Source organism: Eleginops maclovinus, chromosome 10, assembly GCF_036324505.1.
Source record: "Eleginops maclovinus isolate JMC-PN-2008 ecotype Puerto Natales chromosome 10, JC_Emac_rtc_rv5, whole genome shotgun sequence".
NCBI classification, from domain to species: Eukaryota; Metazoa; Chordata; class Actinopteri; order Perciformes; family Eleginopidae; genus Eleginops; species Eleginops maclovinus.
Genome location: NC_086358.1, coordinates 1,192,397 through 1,217,328, shown reverse-complemented (window position 1 = coordinate 1,217,328; position 24,932 = coordinate 1,192,397). Strand labels below are relative to the sequence as shown.

General features: G+C 44.7%; 1 protein-coding gene across 2 annotated transcripts in view; it reads left to right on the top strand.

Annotated features, from left to right (window-relative positions):
• Positions 1 to 23,140, top strand: part of LOC134871422 (glutamate receptor ionotropic, delta-1-like) — a 23,707-nt gene extending 567 nt beyond the window's left edge. The window contains exons 2-3 of one of the 2 annotated variants that reach the window (XM_063894206.1): positions 13,799 to 13,954; positions 22,843 to 23,140. In XM_063894206.1, coding sequence (XP_063750276.1) covers positions 13,799 to 13,954; positions 22,843 to 22,862 — 176 coding nt within the window. In that variant the 3' untranslated portion in view covers positions 22,863 to 23,140. Of the gene's footprint in view, positions 1 to 12,243; positions 12,386 to 13,798; positions 13,955 to 22,842 lie in introns of those variants that run through there. The other variant, XR_010166688.1, reaches the window with a different exon arrangement.
• The last annotated feature ends 1,792 nt before the right edge of the window (positions 23,141 to 24,932 follow it).

The window sequence follows — 24,932 nt, the reverse complement described above, 5'->3', positions numbered from 1 at the left end:
TCCGTGCCTGCGGTGTGTAGAGAGGAGGCTGTTGCATTCAGGCAGAATGAAGTGTCCGCAAAGTGTTGCTCCATCCCTCCATCCCTTCCTTCCCTGCATCCTAAGCAGGCAGAGCTCAGTCCGCTTCACATTCACATGCAGAAAGCTGTTAGGAGACACCGGTCTGACATGAGTGTTTGGAGGGTTTTGCTTCATCCTCCCTCCCTCCCTCCCTCCCTCCCTTCCTCCTCCTCATCTATAAGCCTGAACTTTGAATTGGACGTGAGTGAAATGTTAATCACCTCTGCCAGGGGAGGCGATGACAAAGGGGGACAAACGCTGACTGTTTGAGCTCCGATTCCCTTTTACCATCATTGTGATTCATGTAGAGTCACTTGTTCTTTTAGTGAGTTGATGGGGGGGACACCCCTGACTTCATATAAACTCCCCAATGTGCACTAATTCCACTTTGCTGTGAGATGATTGGATGCAGCAAGGATTCATCTTGGATGAAAGGCATGCATTAAGCACAAAAGAGGAAGTGAGAATAATATTAGAGGTGCAGAAAGAAGGGACTTTGGTGCTGCAGCTCAGACTAGTGGCAGCACTGCGGTGGCCTGCATGGTGTCGCCAAGGGGGGGGGGGGGGGGGGGGTGACAGGAAGCTATTCATCTAATGACAATACTTGTCTTTGCAGAACGGACAGCGATGTGATGCAAAATGTTGCTTCTCTATAGAAAAAATGTCTGGAAACGGGCTTCATGCTGCGAGATTTCATTTCCCAGAAATCAGTGGGTACTAACAAAACAGGAACAAATCATGCATAAGATCAAAAACAAGAGGACATTTGTTGAATCCCTGCATGGACAAGGCACCAAATCATCGTTCTGAGAAAGAGAACAGACGATGGATACGATGGAGAGCATGTGTCGGGTCTCTGCTGCACGAGGCCCAACGTGCCTAAGATTCCTTACAGTAGCTAATATTGCAAAGAGGGAGACTCTTTCCTTTATACTGGCTGTTTAATCCCACTATTGTCTCCACTGACGATTTAAACTGGGAACAAAAACCTGCTGCACGCAGAGAAACAGACATTATTTAGCACGCATCTTTTGGCCACTTTCAGAGTACATTGCTGGAGGCATGGATGGAGGCACAGATGGACGGTTCTTTACTGTCCCTCCGGAGAAAATCTGTGTTTAGTTCTCACATGGAAACAAGAGAGAGAACAGTGATACTGGATCATCGAGAACACGGGGCGGCAAACACAACACATGGGGGGGGGGCGCATGCCAAATGCTGAGACAAGACGTGGATTTGAAACCATGGAGAAAGAATGCGAATCAAAAATCTGCTCAAACTTCCAGATTGATGTGCTTTAGAGGTCAGGGAGATGAGTGGGAACTCAGATGCTTAAAGAACCAAATGAGTTTTCCTCTGCTTGAGCATCAATCCGGACACATATTTTGGGCATTTTTTCAAGGACATCATCCCTGCAAAAATGTCTCTGCAGGTCAGGATTTCAGGTCCAGATGTGTGTGGCGCAGATATGAAAACATTCTTCTTCTCATTGGATATTTATGAAGCTCTAGCTGCTTATGATGGAGTTTTTGGTTGAAAAAAACAAGCAATCGACAACATTTTTGGCTCCACAATTACACAAAATGTACCTGCGACGCCACATGTAAGATTCTGAGAAGCTAATTGTTTAACTATATGCGTTTACAGAGAGCTGCAGGTAAAGAATATCCAATATTTCACAAGAAGAGCAAGCTCAGAGAAAACCACATCTGTGTGACTTTCTTCCCCGGTGGTTCTGTCCTGTTCCTTGCATGAACTTTATGTTAGCGTCACATGGGTTCTTGATGCTAATTGGCCATGTTGCCGTGGATGAACCCTCTACTTTGACTTTATTGGTTCAAAATGCACTTGATATCTCGTGTCATAGTCATAGTGGCGCCATGACATGTTTGCAGTTCTTTATTTGAAGAGATTTCAGGCCTAAAGAGCTCAAAGTATTTGTGATCATCTGCAAATCTTAGCATCATTTTATCCAACTTTTAAACCTAGTTCAGTGTTACTATGCCAGCCTGAGTATGCAGAGGCGTCACTAGGTTTTAAGGACCGGGGGGGGCTTAGCCCCAAGGAGATGCACAGGATGTGAGCGAACGTAGCGCGAGCTTATTAGTATTTATTATCAGTCTGTGTTTTTAGTACAGCACAACAACAATTTACATTAACAAGAAAAGAAATGGCTACAATCACAAGTTCCTGTGTGGGTGGAAGCATCAAAGGATGCCTCTGTTTTTAAGGGGGGCAAATCGCTCTATCACTCTGTTGTGACTCAGGTGCTGAAGCTCGGCTTTTTCAATTGACAAGACTGGGAAGTCTTTTTTGACCAATTGTTTGACGCAGCCAGGAGTGCAGCCCACGCAGTGCACTAAAGGACCTTTCACATGAGCAGCTGCTTACAGGCACTGTTAGCGGGTTCGTGGGCATTTTCTATATATACAGTGGTATGCAAAAGTTTGGGCACCCCTTAGGAAAACCACTGCATCAGTTTGTCACTTGCTGAGCTTTTGAAGCAGCAACTTCATTTTAACATATGTTATACCTTATGGTAACAGAAACATCTCAGTAGTGAAATAACTTTTATTGGTCAAACAGAAACATGTTTATGTGCATTCAAACAAAAATAGGCATGTGCATAAATTTGGGCACCCCTAAGAAATAATTCCATTAATATTTAGTATTGCCTCCTTTTGCTGCAATAACGGCCTGTAGACGCCTCCTGTAGCCACAGACAAGTCCCTTAAGCCTGGCAGGTGGTATTTTGGCCCATTCTTCCACACAAAACGTCTCCAGTTCAGTCAGGTTTCTTGGCCTCCGTGCATGGACAGCCTTCTTCAAATAAATCCATACATTTTCAATGATGTTAAGGTCTGGGGACTGGGATGGCCATTCCAGAACATTGTACCTGTGCTTCTGCATAGGTATATATATATATATATATATATATATATATATTTATATATATATATATATATATATTTATATATATATATATATATATATATAAATATAAATATATATATATATTTATATGTTTTTAATAAAACAACACCTTAAAGTGGGGGGATAAAGAATATTTTAGGAGTGCTTCAGCCCCCCTAAAACCGGCCTAACGACGCCACTGTGTGTGTGAATGTGTGTGAATGTGTGTGAATGTGTGTGAATGTGTGTGAATGTGTGTGAATGTGTGTGAATGTGTGTGAATATGTGTGAATGTGTGTGAATGTGTGTGAATGTGTGTGAATGTGTGTGAATGTGTGTGAATGTGTGTGAATGTGTGTGAATATGTGTGAATGTGTGTGAATGTGTGTGAATGTGTGTGAATGTGTGTGAATGTGTGTGAATGTGTGTGAATGTGTGTGAATGTGTGTGAATGGCTGTATGCTGACGCTTTAAAGGGTCACAAAGCTGTATAAATGGACCATCACATCTGCAGGACTATGTCTAATCTGGAGAGGCACCACATGGGCGTCCAGTGCTAATACTTCACATGTTCTGAGAGTGAATCTGATGGGCTTTTCTTTCCTGACAATCACAATGACTAACTGAGTCATTTTGCATGCTTAGCCTGTTTTATTTAAAGGGATTTTTAGGCTTCAAGACTCCAGTGTTTCACATGAGACTGAAATCTGAGCATCGCTTTGTGAAACACATTTATCTTGGAAGCTCTTGAGGAGTCTTAAATCTGGGAAGCAGGAGAGGATGTGTTAAATTCTGCAGTATTCTGTCAGGCTTCCAGTGCTAATACACTACATTCTCTGAGAGTGAACCTGGAAGAGTTCTGAGACGTCTTGAGGCTGGGAACGAGTTGATTCACCCCTTTAAGATCGACTTAAATCTGCAGGATTGTTGCCAATACTCCTACAGAAACCTCCTCTGGAGGGATTTTAGCCTTTTCAGACCATTTACATGCATCGAAACCTATAGAACACATCACAGGAGTAGTTGATGCTAAAACCAGTCCTTTGACATCCCCAGATCAGCATGCACTGGATGACTTGTGATCAGTCTAACTAAGGACTCGTTTCTCCCTTTGAAGCTGTCTTTTCTTTTAAGAGATTCAACGCAGATTAGTGACAGTATCAACTCCAGGTTTTTACAAGCAACAGGCACTGATCCAAAGACTAGGTGATCAACTCTTTTAAGTGTCCTTCGGCAAGAAACTTGACCCGTCAAACGTAGTGTTAGTTTCCCTGAGCAACGCATCCTCTGAGTGTGTGAGGGAGTAGTTTTGACTTCAGCAGCAGATTTAATATTCAAAAGTTGCTTACCGGCTCTAAATACTAAAGCTGCATGACGGTACAGTTCATACAGGGTTCAGAGTGCGAAGCCTGAACCCCCCCTCCCCCCTGCTGGTTTTCCGGCTGCTGTTGTTCCTCTGACAGTCTGACGGACTTGCTGGAGATGGGGCGCTCCGATTGGATGTGACAGTGTTCCCGACCCTGAAACCCTGCCGAGCATCTGTCCCGCCGGCCGGCCTGATCTCCGCTGACATCTCTGCCATGTTTCCAGCAGTCCATCGGTGGGTTGGGGGGTGGGGGGGTTGATCTGTAAAACAGCTGATAGTGAAGAAAACGTGGAGCTAGAAACCTTTGACCTCTGACCCATTAACTGCGCTCGTGCATCAGGGCTGCAGAGTTCTGGAGGTCAAACAGTCAAAGTGTTTCTGCAATCATTTCCGCTTAGCCTCCATGAAACATGTCATGGGTCCGTTCATAAACAGCGGTGCAGGGATGTCGTATTCCTGTGTTGGACCCTGAAGGCAGCATATCCACAAAAAGCCAATGGGATTTTCAATTAGATTTTGGATAATTGCAAGAATTCAAAAATGTGTATAAAAAGAAGAATCTGAACAATTAATGAAAAATATTGAAGTAAATAAAGTCAAAGTCAAAGTAAAAAAGTGCATAAAAATATTTATATAAATAATAAAATAAAATAAATTAAACTACAAAAAAACTTTTGCTGCATTTTAGAATAAAATACAAATATAAAAAAGTGAATAAAATAGAACAAAATATTCACTTGTGTCAACCTTATTATAAATACAAATATGAATACTGGATTGCAGATGTCCAGAGGACTAACCTCAGGATGTCCTCTCTCAGGTTCAGCAAAAGTGTTTCTTTAAAGACCTGTTTTGAACTATTTGACTGCCTTTGGTTCTCTGGAGGTTTAACGTCTGCAGCCGAGAACAGCTGGTTCCTCTAATTAGCCCCCCCCCCTGCTCTCTGCCTGAGCATGCAGTGGAAACAGCTGCTGCAGGGTGAGCTGGTGAAGAAATCCAGCGGCCAGTTGGTCTAATTGAAGGTCAGCAAACAGGAGCAGGTCTCCAATCGATTATGGCCTTTAGTTGAATATCAGATATGGAGCTGTCAGCGAGGTGTGACGGAGGGTCGCTCGTCTCTGTGCAGAGGAGAAGAAGCCCCCCCCCCCCCTGCAGGATAAACAGTGAGTCTCCATCTTTGTAGTTTTATGCTGTTTTCTGCTCCAGCACGTCCTTCTCAATGTAAAGAAATGTAGTTTCTCTCAGTTTCGAGTGAAGAACCTGCAACCTCTGCTCGATGTAAGAGAACGAGAAATAAGGATATTTTTAAAGGTATTTGCGTGATCTTTTGGGGATATCTTTGCTGTTGCTTGTGTTTGGTTTTCGTTCCAATTTATTTAAACATGTACTTTCCTGAAACATTGAAGTAAACAAAGAAAGCTAAAGTAAATTTAAATGATATTGAAGATATTTTTATGAACACAGAAATATGAAATTAAAAACATGAACAGAATAAAATCGATATTTAAACCAACAATTAAAATCTATGAAAAGGCCTCCATCTTTGTAGTTTGTCCTAAACATGGCATTTGTAGTTCAAACGCATGTTTCAGTTTGGTGTACGAGAGCCCTGACCTCTGCTTTATCAAAGCTACAGTTAATATGGGATGTTGTGCAGGTATCTGCAGGACAACCAAAACTCACTCAGAGACCATTGACCTCCAGAGCAGCAGACAGGAAGGGAGGAACATGCTGAGTCATGGCAAGGTGTGAGCACCCAGCTCTGCACCTCTGCCCCTGCCCCCTGCCCCCCTGCTCCCTGCTCCCACCTCTACCCCTGCCCCCTACTCCCTGCTCCCACCCCTGCCCCCTGCTCCCACCCCTGCCCCTGCCCCCTGCTCCCTGCTCCCACCTCTACCCCTGCCCCCTACTCCCTGCTCCCACCTCTGCCCCTGCTCCCACCCCTGCCCCTGCTCTCAGCTCTGCCCCTGCTCTCAGCTCTGCCCCTGCTCCCAGCTCTGTCCCTGCTCCCACCCCTGCCCCTGCCCCCTGCTCCCACCTCTGCCCCTGCTCCCACCCCTGCCCCTGCTCTCAGCTCTGCCCCTGCCCCCAGCTCCCACCTCTGCCCCTGCTCCCACCCCTGCCCCTGCTCTCAGCTCTGCCCCTGCTCCCACCCCTGCCCCTGCCCCGGCTCCCAGCTCTGCCCCTGCTCTCAGCTCTGCCCCTGCTCCCACCCCTGCCCCTGCTCCCAGGTCTGCCCCTGCCCCTGCTCCCAGCTCTGCCCCTGCTCTCAGCTCGGCCCCTGCTCCCACCCCTGCCCCTGCTCCCAGGTCTGCCCCTGCTCCCAGCTCTGCCCCTTCTCTCACCTCTGCCCCTGCCCCTGCTCTCAGCTCTGCCCCTGCTCCCAGGTCTGCCCCTGCTCCCAGCTCTGCCCCTGCTCCAACCCCTGCCCCTGCTCCCAGCTCTGCCCCTTCTCTCACCTCTGCCCCTGCCCCTGCTCTCAGCTCTGCCCCTGCTCCTACCCCTGCCCCTGCTCCCAGATCTGCCCCTAATCCCAGGTCTGCCCCTGCTCCCAGCTCTGACGCCTACCTGACGCCTCATAAGCAGGCAGAGATGGAGAGAATACCCGTCCCTCGAGCCAGGCAGCTGCAGCAATCCAATCTGCTGAGCGGAGAACAGCTGCCCCCCGCTAAACAAGATAAACTAATGTGGACACACACACACACACACACACACACACACACATACACACACACACACACACACACACACACACACACACACACACACACACACACACACCTGAAGCTGCCATGTGGCTTTGTGTGGGCTCTGCCTCCTCACTTCCTGCTGTCTTTTCCTTCCTTCCTTCCTTCCTTCCTTCCTTCCTTCCTTCCTTCCTTCCTTCCTTCCTTCCTTCCTTCCTTCCTTCCTTCCTTCCTTCCTTCCCCCCTGCTTTTATATAGTTTCTGTCTTCTTCTCCAAACGACCTGAAGTGAACCGCAGTCGCGTGCGTGACCCTGGTTTCCTTTGGCAGGATTATATTAATGAATTCTTAAAGTTGCAAACTAAAGCCAAGACTTTCCTGGCTGTTCTCCAGACGGAGCTCTTTAATGACGAGCGTGGCTTAATTATGGGGTGTAAGACAGCAGATCCTGACACACAGCTGCATTCATCCTTCAGTCTGCAGCTCTGAACCCTAGAGAAGTTTAGCAAAGGGTCTCCAGCTTTTAGAAACTACCGGATGCTGACACATGTTGATCAACGTTGTGTTAAGTAGCATTAAGTATCACCTACACAGACAATAGTTCATAAGGACTAGGATGATTTGGAACATTTTGGAGGGATGTTTGTGGTGATTGAAGATGCTGAATCACGCTGAACACTTTCAGGATTCAAGAGTCCCTCTTTTATTTGAAAAATACCCTCTGAAGGCTCAAGGTGAAGCTCTCGGTGCAATCCTTGTCGGCCCAAACAGTCCTGAAGCCCCCGATGGAAAGGCAGCTGCCAGATATATCCTGGTGCAGCCATGTTTCCATGAAGCATATTAAACTACCCTCCGATATTCCATCTGACTCCGAGCTATCGCCCGTTAGCTCGTCCATTAGCTCATCCATTAGCTCGTGATCTCAGATTGCCCAGGGTGAGAGTGGGGAGCCATGTCCTATATCTCCTCTTATCCATAACTCTGGAGCCAGCTCTCCTCCTTCGTCTCTTTGGTTTACCCAGCATCCTCGGTGACCTTCTCCAGATATCAGTAAGAGAGCCATTGCTCCTAACACCATGCTAGCCCGCGTTAGCACCATTAGCTTCTCCTTGGTGTAAACAAGGCTGGCATTGCGTGAATGAAAAAAGCAACAACAACTCAGCGGCGAAATAAACATATCAAATCTCTCAACAGGAAAGCTGTAAGAGGGCACAGATTGAGAAGTTACTAATGAAACAAGTAAGAGACACATCTAGCTGGAGCAACTGCAAGAGGCGGCATGCACGGTTGGCGCATGTGCATTAGAAAACAGAAAGAAGACGCTGGATCGGACAGATGTTGCATCCTTAATAAACCCCAAAACAACTTCAAATATCCCCCATGTAGGAGATTGTGCAAATTGCCAAACATATGCACGTCAGCACCCTGCAGCCTGCACATGCTCGGGACTATGTTACAGAGTGTGATTCGCTTTGTTCGGCACTTTAAAGTTGCTTGCTAATGTTCAGCAGCTGCAGACGATCTGTGGATCTTAATATCCGTCACATTATTCCCAGAGTAAAATGAAGATTGCATGTAATTGTTGGTTGCTTGTGCCAAAGTGAAGGCACTTCAGCAGATGCCTTTTATATTTGCATTTAGTCTGTGATTATTGGCAGCGAGACAGAAGCAGAAGCTTGTTAATAAAGGGTTGCATCTTCAGGTGGATTCTTTTCCGCACTCTACTTCCTGCAGACTATAGTCAGGTTTTTTATTCCACATTCTGCGTTGTTCCTGCAGAGTTTAACCCCACCTACCCCCCAGCTTTAATTATGCTAACAGCTTCTTTTGGACCACATCTTGTTGTATTGTGTGCTCTGCTTCATCAAAGCTCCACATTTTCCATGTCACTTTTAATCTTTTCTGGCTGCAGATCAGAATAATCAGAGGGAACGCGAAGGCTCATTCATCACAATACCCAGAGTTACATTCGGACTCATTAGTGACATCACATCCTAAAAACACTCAAGTTCAGAGTTATGTACCTGATGAAGAGCAACGGTCCTTCTACCATGTAGCCGTCTGTGGTGCCGAGAGGTCTCTGTCTGTGGTGCTGAGAGGTGTCTGTCCGTGGTGCTGAGAGGTCCCTGTGGTGCTGAGAGGTCTGTCTGTGGTGCTGAGAGGTCTCTGTCTGTGGTGCTGAGAGGTCTCTGTCTGTGGTGCTGAGAGGTCTGTCTGTGGTGCTGAGAGGTCCCTTTGGTGCTGAGAGGTCTCTGTCTGTGGTGCTGAGAGGTCCCTGTCTGTGGTGCTGAGAGGTCTCTGTCTGTGGTGCTGAGAGGTCTCTGTCTGTGGTGCTGAGAGGCCTGTGTCTGTGGTGCTGAGAGGTCCCTGTGGTGCTGAGAGGTCTGTCTGTGGTGCTGAGAGGTCTCTGTCTGTGGTGCTGAGAGGTCTCTGTCTGTGGTGCTGAGAGGTCTCTGTCTGTGGTGCTGAGAGGTCTCTGTCTGTGGTGCTGAGAGGTCTCTGTCTGTGGTGCTGAGAGGTCTCTGTCTGTGGTGCTGAGAGGTCTGTCTGTGGTGCTGAGAGGTCTGTCTGTGGTGCTGAGAGGTCTCTGTCTGTGCTGCTGAGAGGTCTCTGTCTGTGCTGCTGAGAGGTCTCTGTCTATGCTGCTGAGAGGTCTGTGTCTGTGGTGCTGAGAGGTCTCTGTCTGTGGTGCTGAGAGGTCCCTGTGGTGCTGAGAGGTCTCTGTCTGTGGTGCTGAGAGGTCTCTGTCTGTGGTGCTGAGAGGTCTGTCTGTGGTGCTGAGAGGAAAGGTTGGGAGTGTCTGAATACGGTCCTTCTGGTGAAGGTATTGTTTCTGATTGAAATCTGGATAAAAGGTTTTGTGTACTTTTGTATTTTGATGCTCTGGCAACACTGATACCTGAGAAGTTCAAGGATAATAAAAATAACAAAATAAAAATAATAAAAACAATAATAATAATAATATTAGAAAATACAGTATCAAAATAATTTTGTTTATTAATAATAATAAACAAAAAGGATATTATTAATACAAAATAAAGATGACACAACAACAACAACAACAACAACAACAACAACAACAATAATAATAATCTATTAATGATCATAAGTTCAAGGCCATGTTAAAACATGTGTCCATGATACATACATTACTCCAAAGCTTCCACAATGTTCCACATGCCAGAGAGAGGAGGCTGATGAATTCCCCAGCAACAATACACCCTGCATCAGTGTGAGATAAATTACGTTGGCTTCCCGCTGGTGTGAAGTGTCCGCCCTGTATGAAGCAATGTTTGCAAACACGCTTCCAAAGGCCCCCGACTCCAAATCACACATCTCACTCTCCAACTCAAACACCGTCTCTGTTTCTGTGGCATTTATTCAGCTCGGGCGGATATTCAATAAACGGGCCTTAAGGACCTGAAGCGTGTTCGTACAGGGAGAGGAAATGTTTTAATAAATGCAATTTATATGCTAAAATGTCAAGTAACGCTCCTTGAAGCTAAGGAACAAATGGACGTTTAAAATTGCTTCATTAAATAAGAAATATACTTCAATAAAATAAATGTCACCTCCATTTTTAGAGGGCCTTCTCATCCACATCACATGTTGTCTCATTTACTCCTCGTAGGGTTTGGTTTAGTTTCTATTTGTGAAATGTTTGAGATGTAATAGAAGTGAAACCCCCTCCTTTAACCGCATACAGTAAAGGTGTACTTGAGAGGCTCTGCAGTATCACCTGCAGTAGTTTGGAGTACAAAAAGACACAAGGCTAAATAAAAAAGCAGTAAAAGTAAATCAGCAGACTCCATGGATAAACGCCCGCCTCTACTGGTTATTATTTTGCGTTATTGTGTGACTTATTGTGTGTGTGTTGAATAAAAAGATATGTTTAAAATACACCAGCACATTGCATGTATTTCCTACCGGTATTCCTGTCTTTCTCTTTCAAAAATACACCGTGTATAAGTACCTCATACATCCACACAGGGTGCGATTTGACAAAAAAACAGAGGGGGGGATGTTTTTTTTATTTATTCATAGACAAGAACATTGGACTTTTAACTTGCATAACTAGGGAGAAAAAAACGCAAAAAGTAGACAGGCCCTTTTTTCGGGTCCGTGGATTAGTCCCCATCACAACATGGCAAAACTTTTAATAACCCATACATGGATTTCTATTCAACGTCACAAAAACATGCGTACGCACTAACAGGCAGAAAGCACCATAGAACAGCATCAATGCTCTCCATGAAAAGACCCTCCAATTAACTTAAATCAAACACTCAAAATAATTCACTAAATAGCACAACGTGCTGTCAACACTCAGGGACAGGTCTGGAAAACTAGACAAAGTAAACAGTCGGCTCTGGTGACAAATTTGTGGTGGCTTTTTCGTTTTTCCTATCGGGGCATTGTCTGCAGCATTTCGGCCCTCTTATATCCACAATTCTGCAAATGGGTCCTGTAAAGTAAGATGATATGCTGCTCTGAACGCGTTTCATGTTTGGTTCAGCGCTGTTTTTCCTGCGAAGTTCCCGCACAAAAATGTTACAATGTTTTTGTGTTCGATGACGTTCAGAAATATGCACCGTCTGCCAGAAGGCTGCTGAATAGCCTACTCTGATGTAAAGACACTGAAGATCGTTAGATTTCAAGAGTTTAAGTAGGCTAGCAGTTAAGTTGCATTCATCGCTATCAAGGGGGGGAAATCCTTGTCCCCACCGGAGATAAAAATAATTTAGCAGAGGTAGGGATAGGAAAACCAGAGGGGGGGAAATCCTCACCATCCCCCCCTACAAATCGCACCCTGCATCCACACGTCAAAACATCTGAACTACCACTTGGAATATTCAGCTCCTTTGAACAGGAACATTTTTTTAAAGTAGAAGTAGCAACTGCAATCAGGATGCTACTTCAGTAAAGGCTAGTAAGTATAACCAAGAGCATGTACTCAAAGTATCAGGAGTAAAAAAACATCTCATTTTAAAAGGTATTTTTATCTTCCACCACCTCCCATTAAACACCAGTTTGAATATTTGTATTGCACTTATTTAGGGATTGCTTTAATGTACTTTAAATACTCTTATGTGTTTTTATTAAAGTCCCATTGAAAGAGCACGTGTGTGACGGATCACCTGATCAATAAAGACCCGGATGAAGAAAAAAAAGCAGTAGTGCTGCTGAGTGAATCAGCTCTGATTCTGCGGGGATTCATAAAGAGTGCAGCTTCTTTAAACGGAGGAAACAGTCCTCGTTTAGCTTCTTCCCCGCAGGACAGCACCTGTGTTCACCTGTCGGTAATCTACCTGCTGCATGGCTAACGAGGAGCGGAGCTGCACACCTGTAGATACACCACGGTGAGAGGTGCATTCACACAGCAACACGGTAACGTTTACAGATATCCGTTTCAGGGGTTTTATTTGCCGTCAAAAACGCACTGCAGTTAATTGATAGCTGTTTAAAAAACTACAATACCCTTAAACCTCCTGTGCTTTACTTAAACTGCCTAAGGTAAGTGTAAAGGTGTTTATTTACGGTAGGGGAGGAGTTCAGCCACTTATTGACCGCAGTGAAGCTGGTTTCAGGTTGGATGGTGGACAGCGACCCTCACGGTAATTGAATCAATAGCTTTGACCTTTTTAAAAATCCTAATCAATATTATTACTACATTGGACAGTTATGACACATGTCTTGGTATAGGATTTTATTGTTTCTTCTCATCTATTGTATGAATTATTCTTAGTGTCATGTTACCCACTGACTTAAATTGTATTGCTAAACTGAAAAATTAGGACACGCCTCCTTTTTACTGGATTTTAGGGCTTTTTAAAGCAATAATCAGCAGTTTATTAACTGTATGTGACCTCTTGAATCCCACCTCTTCTATTTTTGTTGTTTTAAATGAAGCTGTTTGTATTAAAACCCATTTCCTTTCAATAGCTCATTGACCTTTTGGATTCGAATCAATGCAGCATTGTATTTCTGAGTAGGACCCTCATCTTACTGTTGGATTTCAGTCGAGCTTCTAAGAAGATTTAATAAGTGAGCACAATATTCACTTTGACGATTGGGCCTGGAATAGGATTTCTACTTCTGTGTTTCGGTTTGTTGAAGAGGAGGTCGTTCTGCACCATATTGAGATGTGCGCTTCTGGAAATTGAGGTTGAGAAACAAGGACCGTTTGACTTTAAGGGCTTCTGGATATGTTTAGGATTCCGTCTTTATTGGGAGTCTCATAACTTCTGGAGAATATATCGCTTCCATTTTTCCAGGTCTCCTCGAATGTTTTTTTCCTGAAGCCTCATGGAGAAAGGGATTCTTCACATGACAAAGGCTTTGTGTATCAGCTGTTATCAATGTACCAATTACTGCTCTCAGCTTGGAGGAATTAACCGTAGAATCCCAAAAAGAAATGCGTCCCAATTAAAGGCGATTCCTTTTCAAATTTCCGACTGAATCATGTGAGATTTGGGACGAAAATGCATTGAAATAAATGGCATCCAAAAATCCTTCTAACCTCGTCTCCTCTCCCCGTTTTCTCTCCCCGTTTTCTCTCCCCGTTTCCTCTCCCCGTTTTCTCTCCCCGTTTCCACTCCCCGTTTCCTCTCCCTGTTTCCACTCCCCGTCTCCTCTCACCGTCTCCTCTCCCCGTCTCCTCTCCCCGTTTCCTCTCCCCGTTTCCTCTCCCCGTCTCCACTCCCCGTTTCCTCTCCCCGTCTCCTCTCCCCGTCTCCTCTCACCGTTTCCTCTCCCCGTTTCCTCCGGTGCAGGGGCGATCTTCGAGGAGAGCGCGGTGCGGGACGATGAGGTCTTCCAGCTCGCGGTGTCAGACCTCAGTCTGAGTGACGACGTCCTGCAGAGCGAGAAGATCACTCACTCCATCAAACTCATCGAGCCCAACAACCCGTTCCAGGCGGTGCAGGAAGGTAAGGACGGCTCTGGTTCTGCAGGTTATTGCGCTTTGTGGTGTTCTGAATGTTCTGCTGGTCTCATTCCCTCCGGGCTCATGACCCGGGTCTGGACCTGCTGAATGCTGTTTGTGGGTCTTTGTGCAGTGTCTGATGGCTTCACTCACTTCCTGTCTCAGAGGACGGGAGGTGCATTGATGGCCTGCTACTAGTATTCTGTCTGTGCTCGTTTTGGAGACGTGTGATCTGTTGAACTGTGATCGACTAGATGGCCTTGATCGGGGAGCTGGAGGTCGATTTGCTTTTGTCTCCGCCCAAATATCTGGGGGGTTTCGTCGCACTTTCATCGTTCTTGTAAACTTCCTGCAGGTGAAACCTAACTACTAAATAAATCTCCCCTTTTATCCGGTATGTACAAAAACCGGGACGGGATGCTTTGAATCGTTTCATCAAAAAGACGCTCGAAGGACTCTTAGCTGTTAAATTTGATCCACAGACAAAGAGTTGGTGTTCCTGTGTCCTGCTGCCGGTCATTGTGATGAACGTGCAGGTTGTTTGCAGACGATGAGGATGAAGGTGCTGTCTGTGTGGCTGATACTGAAGATGATGATGATAAAAGTTGAAGATCACCGTCGGCTGTGATTGGCTGTTTGCAGTGATGAGAATTAAATCATGTTGACGTCTGTTGGGATGAAGATGATGAGGATGAAGGTGATGAGGATGAAGGTGTTTTATAATAATTTCAAGCTTCTGATAATGTTTTTTTTAACATTTCATGGGGAAAATATCGACATCGTGTTGAGCAAGCCTTTCCACTTTTAGGCGGAAAAGCAACGTGAGTTTTACTTTGGAATGTGGCAGCAGTTTTGAACATTGTTTTTAGGTAAAATGCATCTTATGGAAACTCTGAGCTCACTGACAATATATCGTTGGTTTTGAGGAAATTGTTAACCTCTGCACAACAGAGAGGAAAAACAGGGTTATTATTTAGAAATATCAGCAGGAGTTTAGGATCTGTTTGAGTCAACGCTTAAGGTTTCCAACAGTCAGAAAGAACGTCTTTATTTGAATATCGTTCTTTGGAAAATGCACGGTATGGAAATGCTGAGCTCTTTTGATTCTCATTTTGTTGTATTTATTGACGCTACCTGCCCCAAGTTATCGCAGTCGAGCGCCTCCGTGGTGTTTTATGTGCTCTTGCGGAGTTTCCTCCTCGGTGGGCAGTAACTGAGATCAGTGTTACTGCTCTTTGATCGCTCCGTCAATATTTAGTAACCTGAGCAGATCCTGCAGGAGGAGCAGCGAGGAGCAGTGTGAGAGGACGCTCCTCTTTGAGGGAGGCGCCTCGGGCTGCGTTCTCTCTTTGTTTAGGGGGGTTAAGCAGATTAAATGTCGTGGGTCTCGTCGTCGGGATGAGAGCGGACTAATATTTGAATCCCGTCAGCCGGAGCTGCAGATGAAGCTGTGTTTGGGTGTGAGAGGCGACAGGTTTCATTAAAGTCTACTCAAAAGCGTCACCTGTATGATCCCCTTTCACCTACTCCTGACTATTGTACACCTAGAAGCATTTTGAGCCTTATTTTTTGTTTAGATTTGATCATAACTTACCATCTGTGGTGCAATATTTATACATTGTTTCTCCAAGCACACCATTGGCTTGCTCTAGGTTTCTGTTTAGAAGTCAAGAAAAACTGCAGAAATGGTGATTTAAACTAAATCTTGTGGCAACTTGTGTAATTTATACAATATGGAGACAGTACGCTTAGGTGCTATCATGGAGAAATGTTCCTTGCACGTCTCTAACAGGATCTGATTGTTAATTGCATGACTTCAGAGAGCAGGCGCCCACTTTTAAGACACAAATTGGCTTCAAAACTCAAACACTTCCTACTTAAATGTTCGTTGAATTGATGTATTTTAAGTTTTGTTTTCGGGGCGTCCTTTGGTTCGTACGTCCTTATCGAGAAATAACCGACTGCTGATTGTCCAAATGGCCCAATCAGAATCAGAATTTGTGTAAACTGAGATGTGTAACTCAGTTTACCTTCATCCAATAAAGACACAGACATCAGTGCTGCTCTTTGAAAAGGTCATGTAGTTGGGTCACACATACACAAACACACACACACACACACACACACACACACACACACACACACACAGTCTCTGATCTCTCCTGTTCACCGATGATGACTGATTTCTGTCCTCTCAGAAAGTTGTTAATCTGAGGTGTGTGTGTGTGTGTGTGTGTGTGTGAACCTGTCCGCTGCACAACCTCCCGCAGAAAAATCACCTTGAACACATTTGATTAAACTTCATTAATTAACTGATCATATAAAGCGTCTATTCCGGGGTGTGTGACCTTTCTCAGAGCTCCCATGGTCCTCGGAGACACGCTGACAGCGCTGGCTGTAGTGGATTATGGGTAATGACAGTGGGATTCACACCCTGTCTTTGAGTTTGTACAGTGTGTTTCCCCCCCTCAGCTGACCCATCCTTTTTCTCTGAGGATGACAGACAGTCCTCTGATCCGCTCTTTAATATCTAACACATTAAGCTCTGGCTTCAGCTCGAGAATATTTCCTGGTGATGTCTCCATATGTAACAACGAGGAGGAGGAGAGCTACTTAGCGTTAGCCGGTAGCCGTGAGTGGCGGATCCCTCACCTGTCCTAACACTGGGAGGAGTCGCACACAGGATGTACATTTCCCCTCTGTGGGACCAGTAAGGGTTCCTCCTTCTTCTATATGCTTCACTGTCATTGCTGCTCACAATGGAATTAGCCTAGTTTAGCTTAGCTCATCGTATAGACATGTATACTCGAGGATAAACAATCCAGCCTTATAGGTTGAGTCTGAGGCACACTGCATGAGAACAGCTCTTCTAAAATGAGAATGTGTAACATTTGTTTCAGTCCAAAGACTACAGAGCTCAACACCACATCCAATAAAGCTTTGTGTCGTAATGCTAGTTTACTTTAGCCTAGCTTAGTTTATGGACTCTTATCTTTTGCCGTTTACGGATTGAGCAGTTAAGGTTTGAGTCCTTCCAGTCCAAAGACTCAAACCAGCAGCCCAAAGTAACTCGAAAGCATCCTCAATAAATACGCCACAGGTTTGGAGCACATACTGTATCATTCCCAAAGATAATACAGCTCACACCATGCTAGCTTAGCTTAACCCTACCCTTAGCTTGTCTTGCCTGTAGACTTGCAGACGCATGATGAAGCATTGGGGGAAATGTCCAATCCTGGAGTCGGCACACCTCGTCTAAACTGAGAGTGAATGGGACATTTATTCCAGTCCAAAGACTAAAGCATCCCACACACACATCTCTCTCTGGCTTCTCTTCTCCGAACAAAGACGGCTTTATCCTCACAGAGGCTGTTTTTCATTCAGATACCAGCAGCTCCTCTTCCTCACTAACCCTCTGAAGGAAAATCTCTCTGAAAGCATCTGTCAAAGCGTCCGGATTACATTCCCCACACGGGGGCTGAGAGACGGAGAGCTAATCCCGTTAACTGGTATCGCTGTGTTTTCCATAAAGACGTATCCGTGTGTTTCCCTCCTCATCATCAGCCTCCACTTCCTGTTGGATCAAATCTGATGGACTCCGCTCACTAATTATTTAATTGGTTTTTCAATTCAGGCTAATGAGGCTAATTGTCTTATTATGATCCCGCTCCATTACTGAATAATGACGGGAGCAGAGACCCTCGTCCATTCCGGTTTCACTCCATCTGTTATTCCTGACAGCTGTCCTAATTCTGTCTCCTTTTCCTTTGCTTTGATTGTCCTCTTTTCTCTTATTTTGCATTTCAGACTGCATTTAAATACCGTCTCCTATGAGAGCCGAGTTTATGTAATGCAAAATGTGGACGTTAGCAGGAACGCAGCAGGACGTACAAATATATATCATATTTAGCTTGTAGGAAATGCTGTGTGTAGTATTCGTACTGTGAATCAGAAACATGATGTAAAGCAACATTCTGTTGATTTACATTTTGGTGGAAAGTTCTTGGAGATGCACTGGGGATACCTGTGTCCACGTCTTTTACAGTCGATTCCAAAAGGGACCAAAGCTCACGGCGTTGCATCCAGAAGAAGCTTCTTCTTTTGAGCGCATTGCCGTTATTGTGCAGCTGCTTCCAGCGTCCGTTCATTCTCAGAACAGCGCTGGTGTAGAAATGAGCAAAAGCTAAAGTCCATTTCAGAATCTATCATAGCAAAGACCTGAAGCTCATTGGTTGAAGCTCATTGGTTGAAGCTCATTGGTTGAAGCTCATTGGTTGAAGCTCATTGGTTGAAGCTCATTGGTTGAAGCTCATTTGTTGAAGCTCATTGGTTGAAGCTCATTGGCCGGTCTACACTGCATTTTGCCGCCATTGGGAGTTTCTTTGATTTCTTTGAATTGTTTTTAGTCCTTCATCGTGACAAACTATTGCATCATGATTTCATTAGTGATTTTGCTAAATCTATCCAAGGACTACACATGACACATTATCTCTTGAACAATTTAATTTGATGAATAAATAAATAAATAAAATTCATTAATTAATTAAAATGTATGAATAAAAACCACAGAGCACATAAACATTCAAACATTAACGTTAAATCCAACATATTTAAACCCCTTTAGGCATTTCACTTTGTCAGGGACCTTCTTAAACAAAAATAATTCTGCTCTTTTTAATTTCTCTTGGAGGCCTTTTGAGTTCATTGATCCGTCCTGGCTCTTAGCAGACAGACAGACAGACAGACAGACAGACAGACAGACAGACAGACACTCTGTGACTGAACACTTGATATAATTAAAAGGGTTTGATTTTGCCAAATTTCCACAGCAGGGACGATTAGGTTTATTACTATGATAGCCGGCGGCGGCTCAGAGTGTTAACGGCCCCGGGTCAGAACCACAGTTACCTGATTTAAAACCCGGCCGTCACCCAGCCGGCGGAGGGACGTCTGCAGGCGGCGCTGACAGGTAGAAGGTGAGGCTGTTAGAGGATAATGAGGCCTATGGTAAAGACCCTCACCGCCCACCATCAACCGACCGACTGGTTTCCATTCAGTTGCACCTGGACGTTTTGAATCACCATTTAAAGTTAAATACTCTCCATTGTGGCTTATTTTAATATATGAAACGGGAAATGAAGGGAACATGGTGACAGATGTTCTAACAACATTTGATTGAGAGTGATCTTAGCTAGAGCTGATTGGTTTCAAAGGAAGGACGAGTCAGCTGATTTAAAGTAGAAGATCTGAACGTCATATACATCTTATTTTTGCACGAAAAGGAGAGACTAATATTTAAAAAGCAAACTATAGTGGAGTTTTAATCAGCTCAGTAGATTGGTTGTTGCTGCAGGAAACTGAGGCATGTCTCTCCCTAAACACTCTCGATTAGGAAGAGACACGCTTATAGATTGGTTGATTGACAGAAGAATGAATGCAGTTTATTGGAGTAATTGGTTAATCATCATGCAAAAAAGTCAGAAAAAGTCAAATATGGAGAGTTGCTGCTTTATTTCACAGTTAAAGTGAATGCTTTTAGATTTTGGACTGACAAAACAACATTTAAAGACGCCACCTTTTGTCTTTAAGAAGTATCAAGTGATGCTGACAACCCTAACTCGATGAAGAAGAGGCTTGTCTTGTAGGAAGACGTCTTGCATGAACTGATTCCACCTCTCGCTGTAAGTCCTCGGGATACAGCTCTAGGACTTCTACAAAGAAGAGGAATGACTTGACAACTTATAGTTTGGACAGAAAAATGATCAACAACTATTGTGGGAAGGGGTCAATCGTTCCTCCAGTTTTCGTGAGAATATCTTTGGGTTTTTGTCTTACAAAACAACATGTTGAAGACGGCAAATCTTAAGAGGACACATCATGATTATAACCTTTAGTTCGTTAGATGAAACTCGAGGAACATGAGTCTTGTCTTGTAGGAAGACGTCTTGCATGAACTGATTTCCTCTGTAAATCCTCGGGATGAAGAAGTGTGACTCCTGGTTTTAAGGACTCTGCAGAACCAGGCCCTGACAATCCCAGCAGCCCTGAGAGGTACAGGAGATAAAGCGCCGTGTCATCCCCGTGTTCGCCCGGGGCGCGCTCGTCTGTGTTTACACGATCCTCGGTGAGAACAACAAGCCGCAGCGCTCACCTCAGAAAACGAGATGAGACTGATTACGCCTCGCAGAATAACTTGCAAGAATTACCTCGCTGCTCAGCGGCCGCCGTTTCAGGCGAGCGTTTCCAATTATCCCCAACACGCCCCGCCGGTTAAACTGTGCAATTATCAACGAGACGAGTCGTCACCCGGCGAGGCTCGCAGGGCGCGGCCCGCCTCCCTCAAATCATTTATTAACCTCTCAGGAAACAGTACAAGTCAACTTTCATGAATTATTGTTGCTGGAGGAGCTGCAGCACACAATGCAACTACACATTTATTCAGAGCAGCTTTCACACTGAAGAGACGCTGCATAACTTAACACGCTGCACAACAGAGGCGAGAGACGGCAGGAATAACCAGCCCGACAACACCACGACACTCACAGGAAGCAGCACGACGCTCTGCAGAAAATAAACTGATTCAATTCAGATTGGACGAATGCATTTTATCTCTGGGACAACGCCTGTTTTCCTGCAACCAGCGATGCATAACATAACTCAGAGAATAGCATTTCAAACCTCAGACAGCTAGAAGTATATATTCCTTCACTTAATACTGAGTTCACTGATTTACAGAAGTTTTAGGAGGGTTTCCAAGGGGGAAAATGAAGGTCACGCTATGTTTCTATGCAACTCATTCGATGATAGGAAAGCAGAAACAATCCGTACTGGGAAAGGGGGTGTGTGTGTGTGTGTGTGTGTGTGTGTGTGTGTGTGTGTGTGTGTGTGTGTGTGTGTGTGTGTGTGTGTGTGTGTGTGTGTGTGTGTGTGTGTGTGTGTGTGTGTGTGTGTGTGTGTGTGTGTGTGTGTGTGTGTGTGTGTGTGTGTGTGTGTGTGTGTGTGTGTGTGTGTGTGTGTGTGTGTGTGTGTGTGTGTGTGTGTGTGTGTGTGTGTGTGTGTGTGTGTGTGTGTGTGTGTGTGTGTGTGTGTGTGTGTGTGTGTGTGTGTGTGTGTGTGTGTGTGTGTGTGTGTGTGTGTGTGTGTGTGTGTGTGTGTGTGTGTGTGTGTGTGTGTGTGGTAATGATGGGTTTGGATAGCAGAGGTTAGCAGTGTATCACACACACCTTCTGCACACTGAAGAAGTCAACAGCTCGCCCACACAGCTGCAGAACCAGACACACACACACACAGATATCACAGCGTTTAACTCACAGCTGAGTCATCTCTCATCACCTCACACACTCCCCCCCCCCCCTCTATATCTCACCCTCTCTCCAATACCACAGAAACACAGGATACTTACTCAGAGAGTGAGAGCTTTAAACGTCCGTGTGATGAGTGAGATCCTTTCTATATGAAGCTGCTCATCACGCATGTTGTTCTATAGGTTCACATGCAATGATTACAGCTCCACAGGACTGCAGTCACACACAGTGGGCGTGCTGAAGCATTTTATATATACTGCCCTCTGGGTTTCCGGTCCCCCCCACTCATCAACACAGCCGAAACTCCGTGAACGCCTTCAATCTGTTCCCGTCTCCAGAGGGACCGACAGCAGTTTGCACAACAACAACAACAACAACAATTTCTGCTTCTTGTTGTTGTTGTTGTGCAAAATGGAAGGAATGAGTCCTAAAACCCTGCCCATGATTCAGCATTTTAGCACTTCCTGTCCCTCGGTCTGGAAGTCAATGGACAGGAATAAATTAGACGACTAAACGTCATCACGCCCAACATTAGCCTCCTTTAGCTTAGCGGTGGTGACGTGAAGTCATGTGACCGTGCTGTAGTTCCTTTATAGCCCAACATTAGCCACCTTTAGCTTAGCGGTGGTGACCTGAAGTCATGTGACCGTGCTGTAGTTCCTTTATAGCCCAACATTAGCCACCTTTAGCTTAGCGGTGGTGACGTGAAGTCATGTGACCGTGCTGTAGTTCCTTTATAGCCCAACATTAGCCTCCTTTAGCTTAGCGGTGGTGACCTGAAGTCATGTGACCGTGCTGTAGTTCCTTTATAGCCCAACATTAGCCTCCTTTAGCTTAGCGGTGGTGAGGTGAAGTCATGTGACCGTGCTGTAGTTCCTTTATAGCCCAACATTAGCCTCCTTTAGCTTAGCGGTGGTGACGTGAAGTCATGTGACCGTGCTGTGACATCACTGAACCCCTCTAATAGCTTGTGGTTGCAGCACAACAGGAATTGTTGACTTCCTAAAAATTCCCGTATGTACGTTCTCCACATTTCAGAATCGGTGCCGGTACAGAAAAGTCTCCTTTCAGCATTTCCTCTCCTGTAGTTCAAACACAATATTTGACACTCTGAAGAGCTGTTTTTGTTGTCAATAGCAAACAAGTTTCTCCAATTTCAGATCACATCTGAGGTGACGGTGGGAGTGCTGCAGGGTGTGTGTGTGTGTGTGTGTGTGTGTGTGTGTTCATATGGTGGGAATATTTAAATAGCAGAGTGCGATCATTTCTGTTTGTGTATGAAAGGGAAAGAGAGTGAGAGGAAATCACACCACTAGACTTTTCGATTAGTAGCTGTCATGTCACATATCAGTCTGTCTGTCTGCAGTGAATGAGCAGACACACACACACACACACACACACACACACACACACACACACACACACACACACACACACACACACACACACAGTTTTGTTTCTACTTTTTAATCTCTAATTACATTTTGATTCCAAATTGGCAGAAAGTAAACGTTTGTTTCACAAACCAACAGAGACAGAAATTCTCTCGCTTACTTTTTGTATTTAATTCTTTATGTTTTTCATGCAGATTCTCCCCTGAAATGTTAAAGTGATGCCAGGAAACAATCTCCAGTCCAGAGATATGGAGATGGGGTCAGATGTCTGGTCAGACGGCAGAGACAGCTTACAGAGAATAAAGAGGGGATGGATGTCCGGTGGGTCTGCGGGGGACGAGTGGCAGGCAGCAGGCTGACACTGAGACTGAGATTTCTGATCCTTTCTTTACTCTCCTTTTTTCTGGAGAGGAAGTAAAGGAACCGGAGCTCTGGATCTATTTGTTGTTGGAGGTGCAATATATGACTCAGCAGCTTTAAGACGTGAAGACACTTTTATTTTACACTTCACTCTGATGCAGGATTTACACCGGAGAGTGGGCGGGGCTTAATTTAGACAGGAAGTGACGTTAGCGCCTCGTGCTGTAGGTCAGTTCAAGAATAATAAATAAACCCTGATTAAAGCAGTGATTTTATCTCCACATTTATTAATTAATGAGATTCCCTCTCAGCAGAATGAGGACCCTGTGACTCGTACACGAACCCTCGTTAATAAACACTAAATTAGTCATGCCTGCAGCCTCGTTATAAGGACTCGTTTAATTTTTATGAAGCATTTATTAATTATAGTCAGCTGTTGCAGTTTACTAAAGGATGCTGATACCACACTTTGTTTATGTTTAACAAACAATTTTGTATTTTAATTGAATATTTTAAGGGTGTTAACGTGGATTATTAATGACACAATTACTGAACATATAAACAGATTTCATTTTGCAACAGCTACAAAACACACTGCAGTGATTCATTAATGAACACTCTGCCTTTTAGTATTATTTAAAATGATTCCCACACATGTATTAAACAGAGAGGGGCTGAAGTAATGAACCTATTTGTAATGGTATTCTATTGAGCTGTTGTTCTGATAAACCTCAGCACGATGCTCCTGCTGTGTTTCCTTAAAGCAGGTTCTCTGCATTATGCACCGTATAGGCTGCATGATCCGAGAGCAATTACTAAGTGGGATTATTTTGACTGGTATTGCAATTCTGATATGTGAAAGATTGATATTTCTCCATCATTATTCTCATCTATCTCTGAAAAATCCCTTCAAATATTATTATGTAAGAGTATCTGGAGCTACACGTATTCTATAGTCCTTTCAGTCGGGATATCTCTGCAGCTCCACAATACTTTACTAATATTCTAACAGATTAAGCCTTTAGATAGAGTAATTGTGCAGCCCTATAGCACTGTAAGTGGCTCAGTCTGCAGGGACACCTCTTAATGACTTGTGTTTACCTGTATCTGTGCTGACATAGTAAGTTAGGGCTTCATTTCAGTGAATTTTCATCCCGTTTTCGACATTTTGACAAATATTGTTGGTTGAAAATGAACAAAAGGCTGAATCCCCTTTAGCTCCTTGATCATGTTCCTGTAGTCGAGAAGCTTTCTTCCACAAAGAGGTGATGAAACATATTTCCAAGAATTTCCCCGAGATGTGGAAAAGATGAGAGTTATTCACAAAGCCTCTCAGCCCCTAAGAGCTGCTGAGGAGAAAATCTGCCTCGAGAAGAGGAGAGATCAAGAGTTTCTGAAGAGGAAGAAGAGCTGTGAGAAAGACTCTGTTCAGTGTACCTGATAGGCTAAGGGGCGGGACATCTCTAAGCCGTTGACCAATCACCACAGAGTCGGCCAGCTAACCAATCTGTGGTTTCAGACAGAGGGTGAACAGGGCTGCTGCAGCTCTGATAACAAACGTTAGTAAGAAATGCTGCAAACGGAGCACTCTCTCTGCGACTCGACAGCAGTCTGTTCGTGCAGATGTTGCAGCTGTCTCGAACTCCCCGCTCCTCTGTTGTGTGACCGTCTCCCTCCTCAGCCTCTCAGTCCAAATATAGATCCTCCATCAAACACCCGCCTCGCTATGTTTGATCTCGTCTCCTCTGAGCGCTGTGACATAACTCCACTTCCTGTTTGTGATGTAAACACACTCTCATTTACACCGCCGTGACTGATGCCCACTTTTTAGGGAAATCGTTTCACACTGCCTCCAATTTCCTCGCTGGCTTTCATCTGTTCCTCCAACACTGCTCCGCTCTGCCTGTCACCCCTAGTGTGTGTG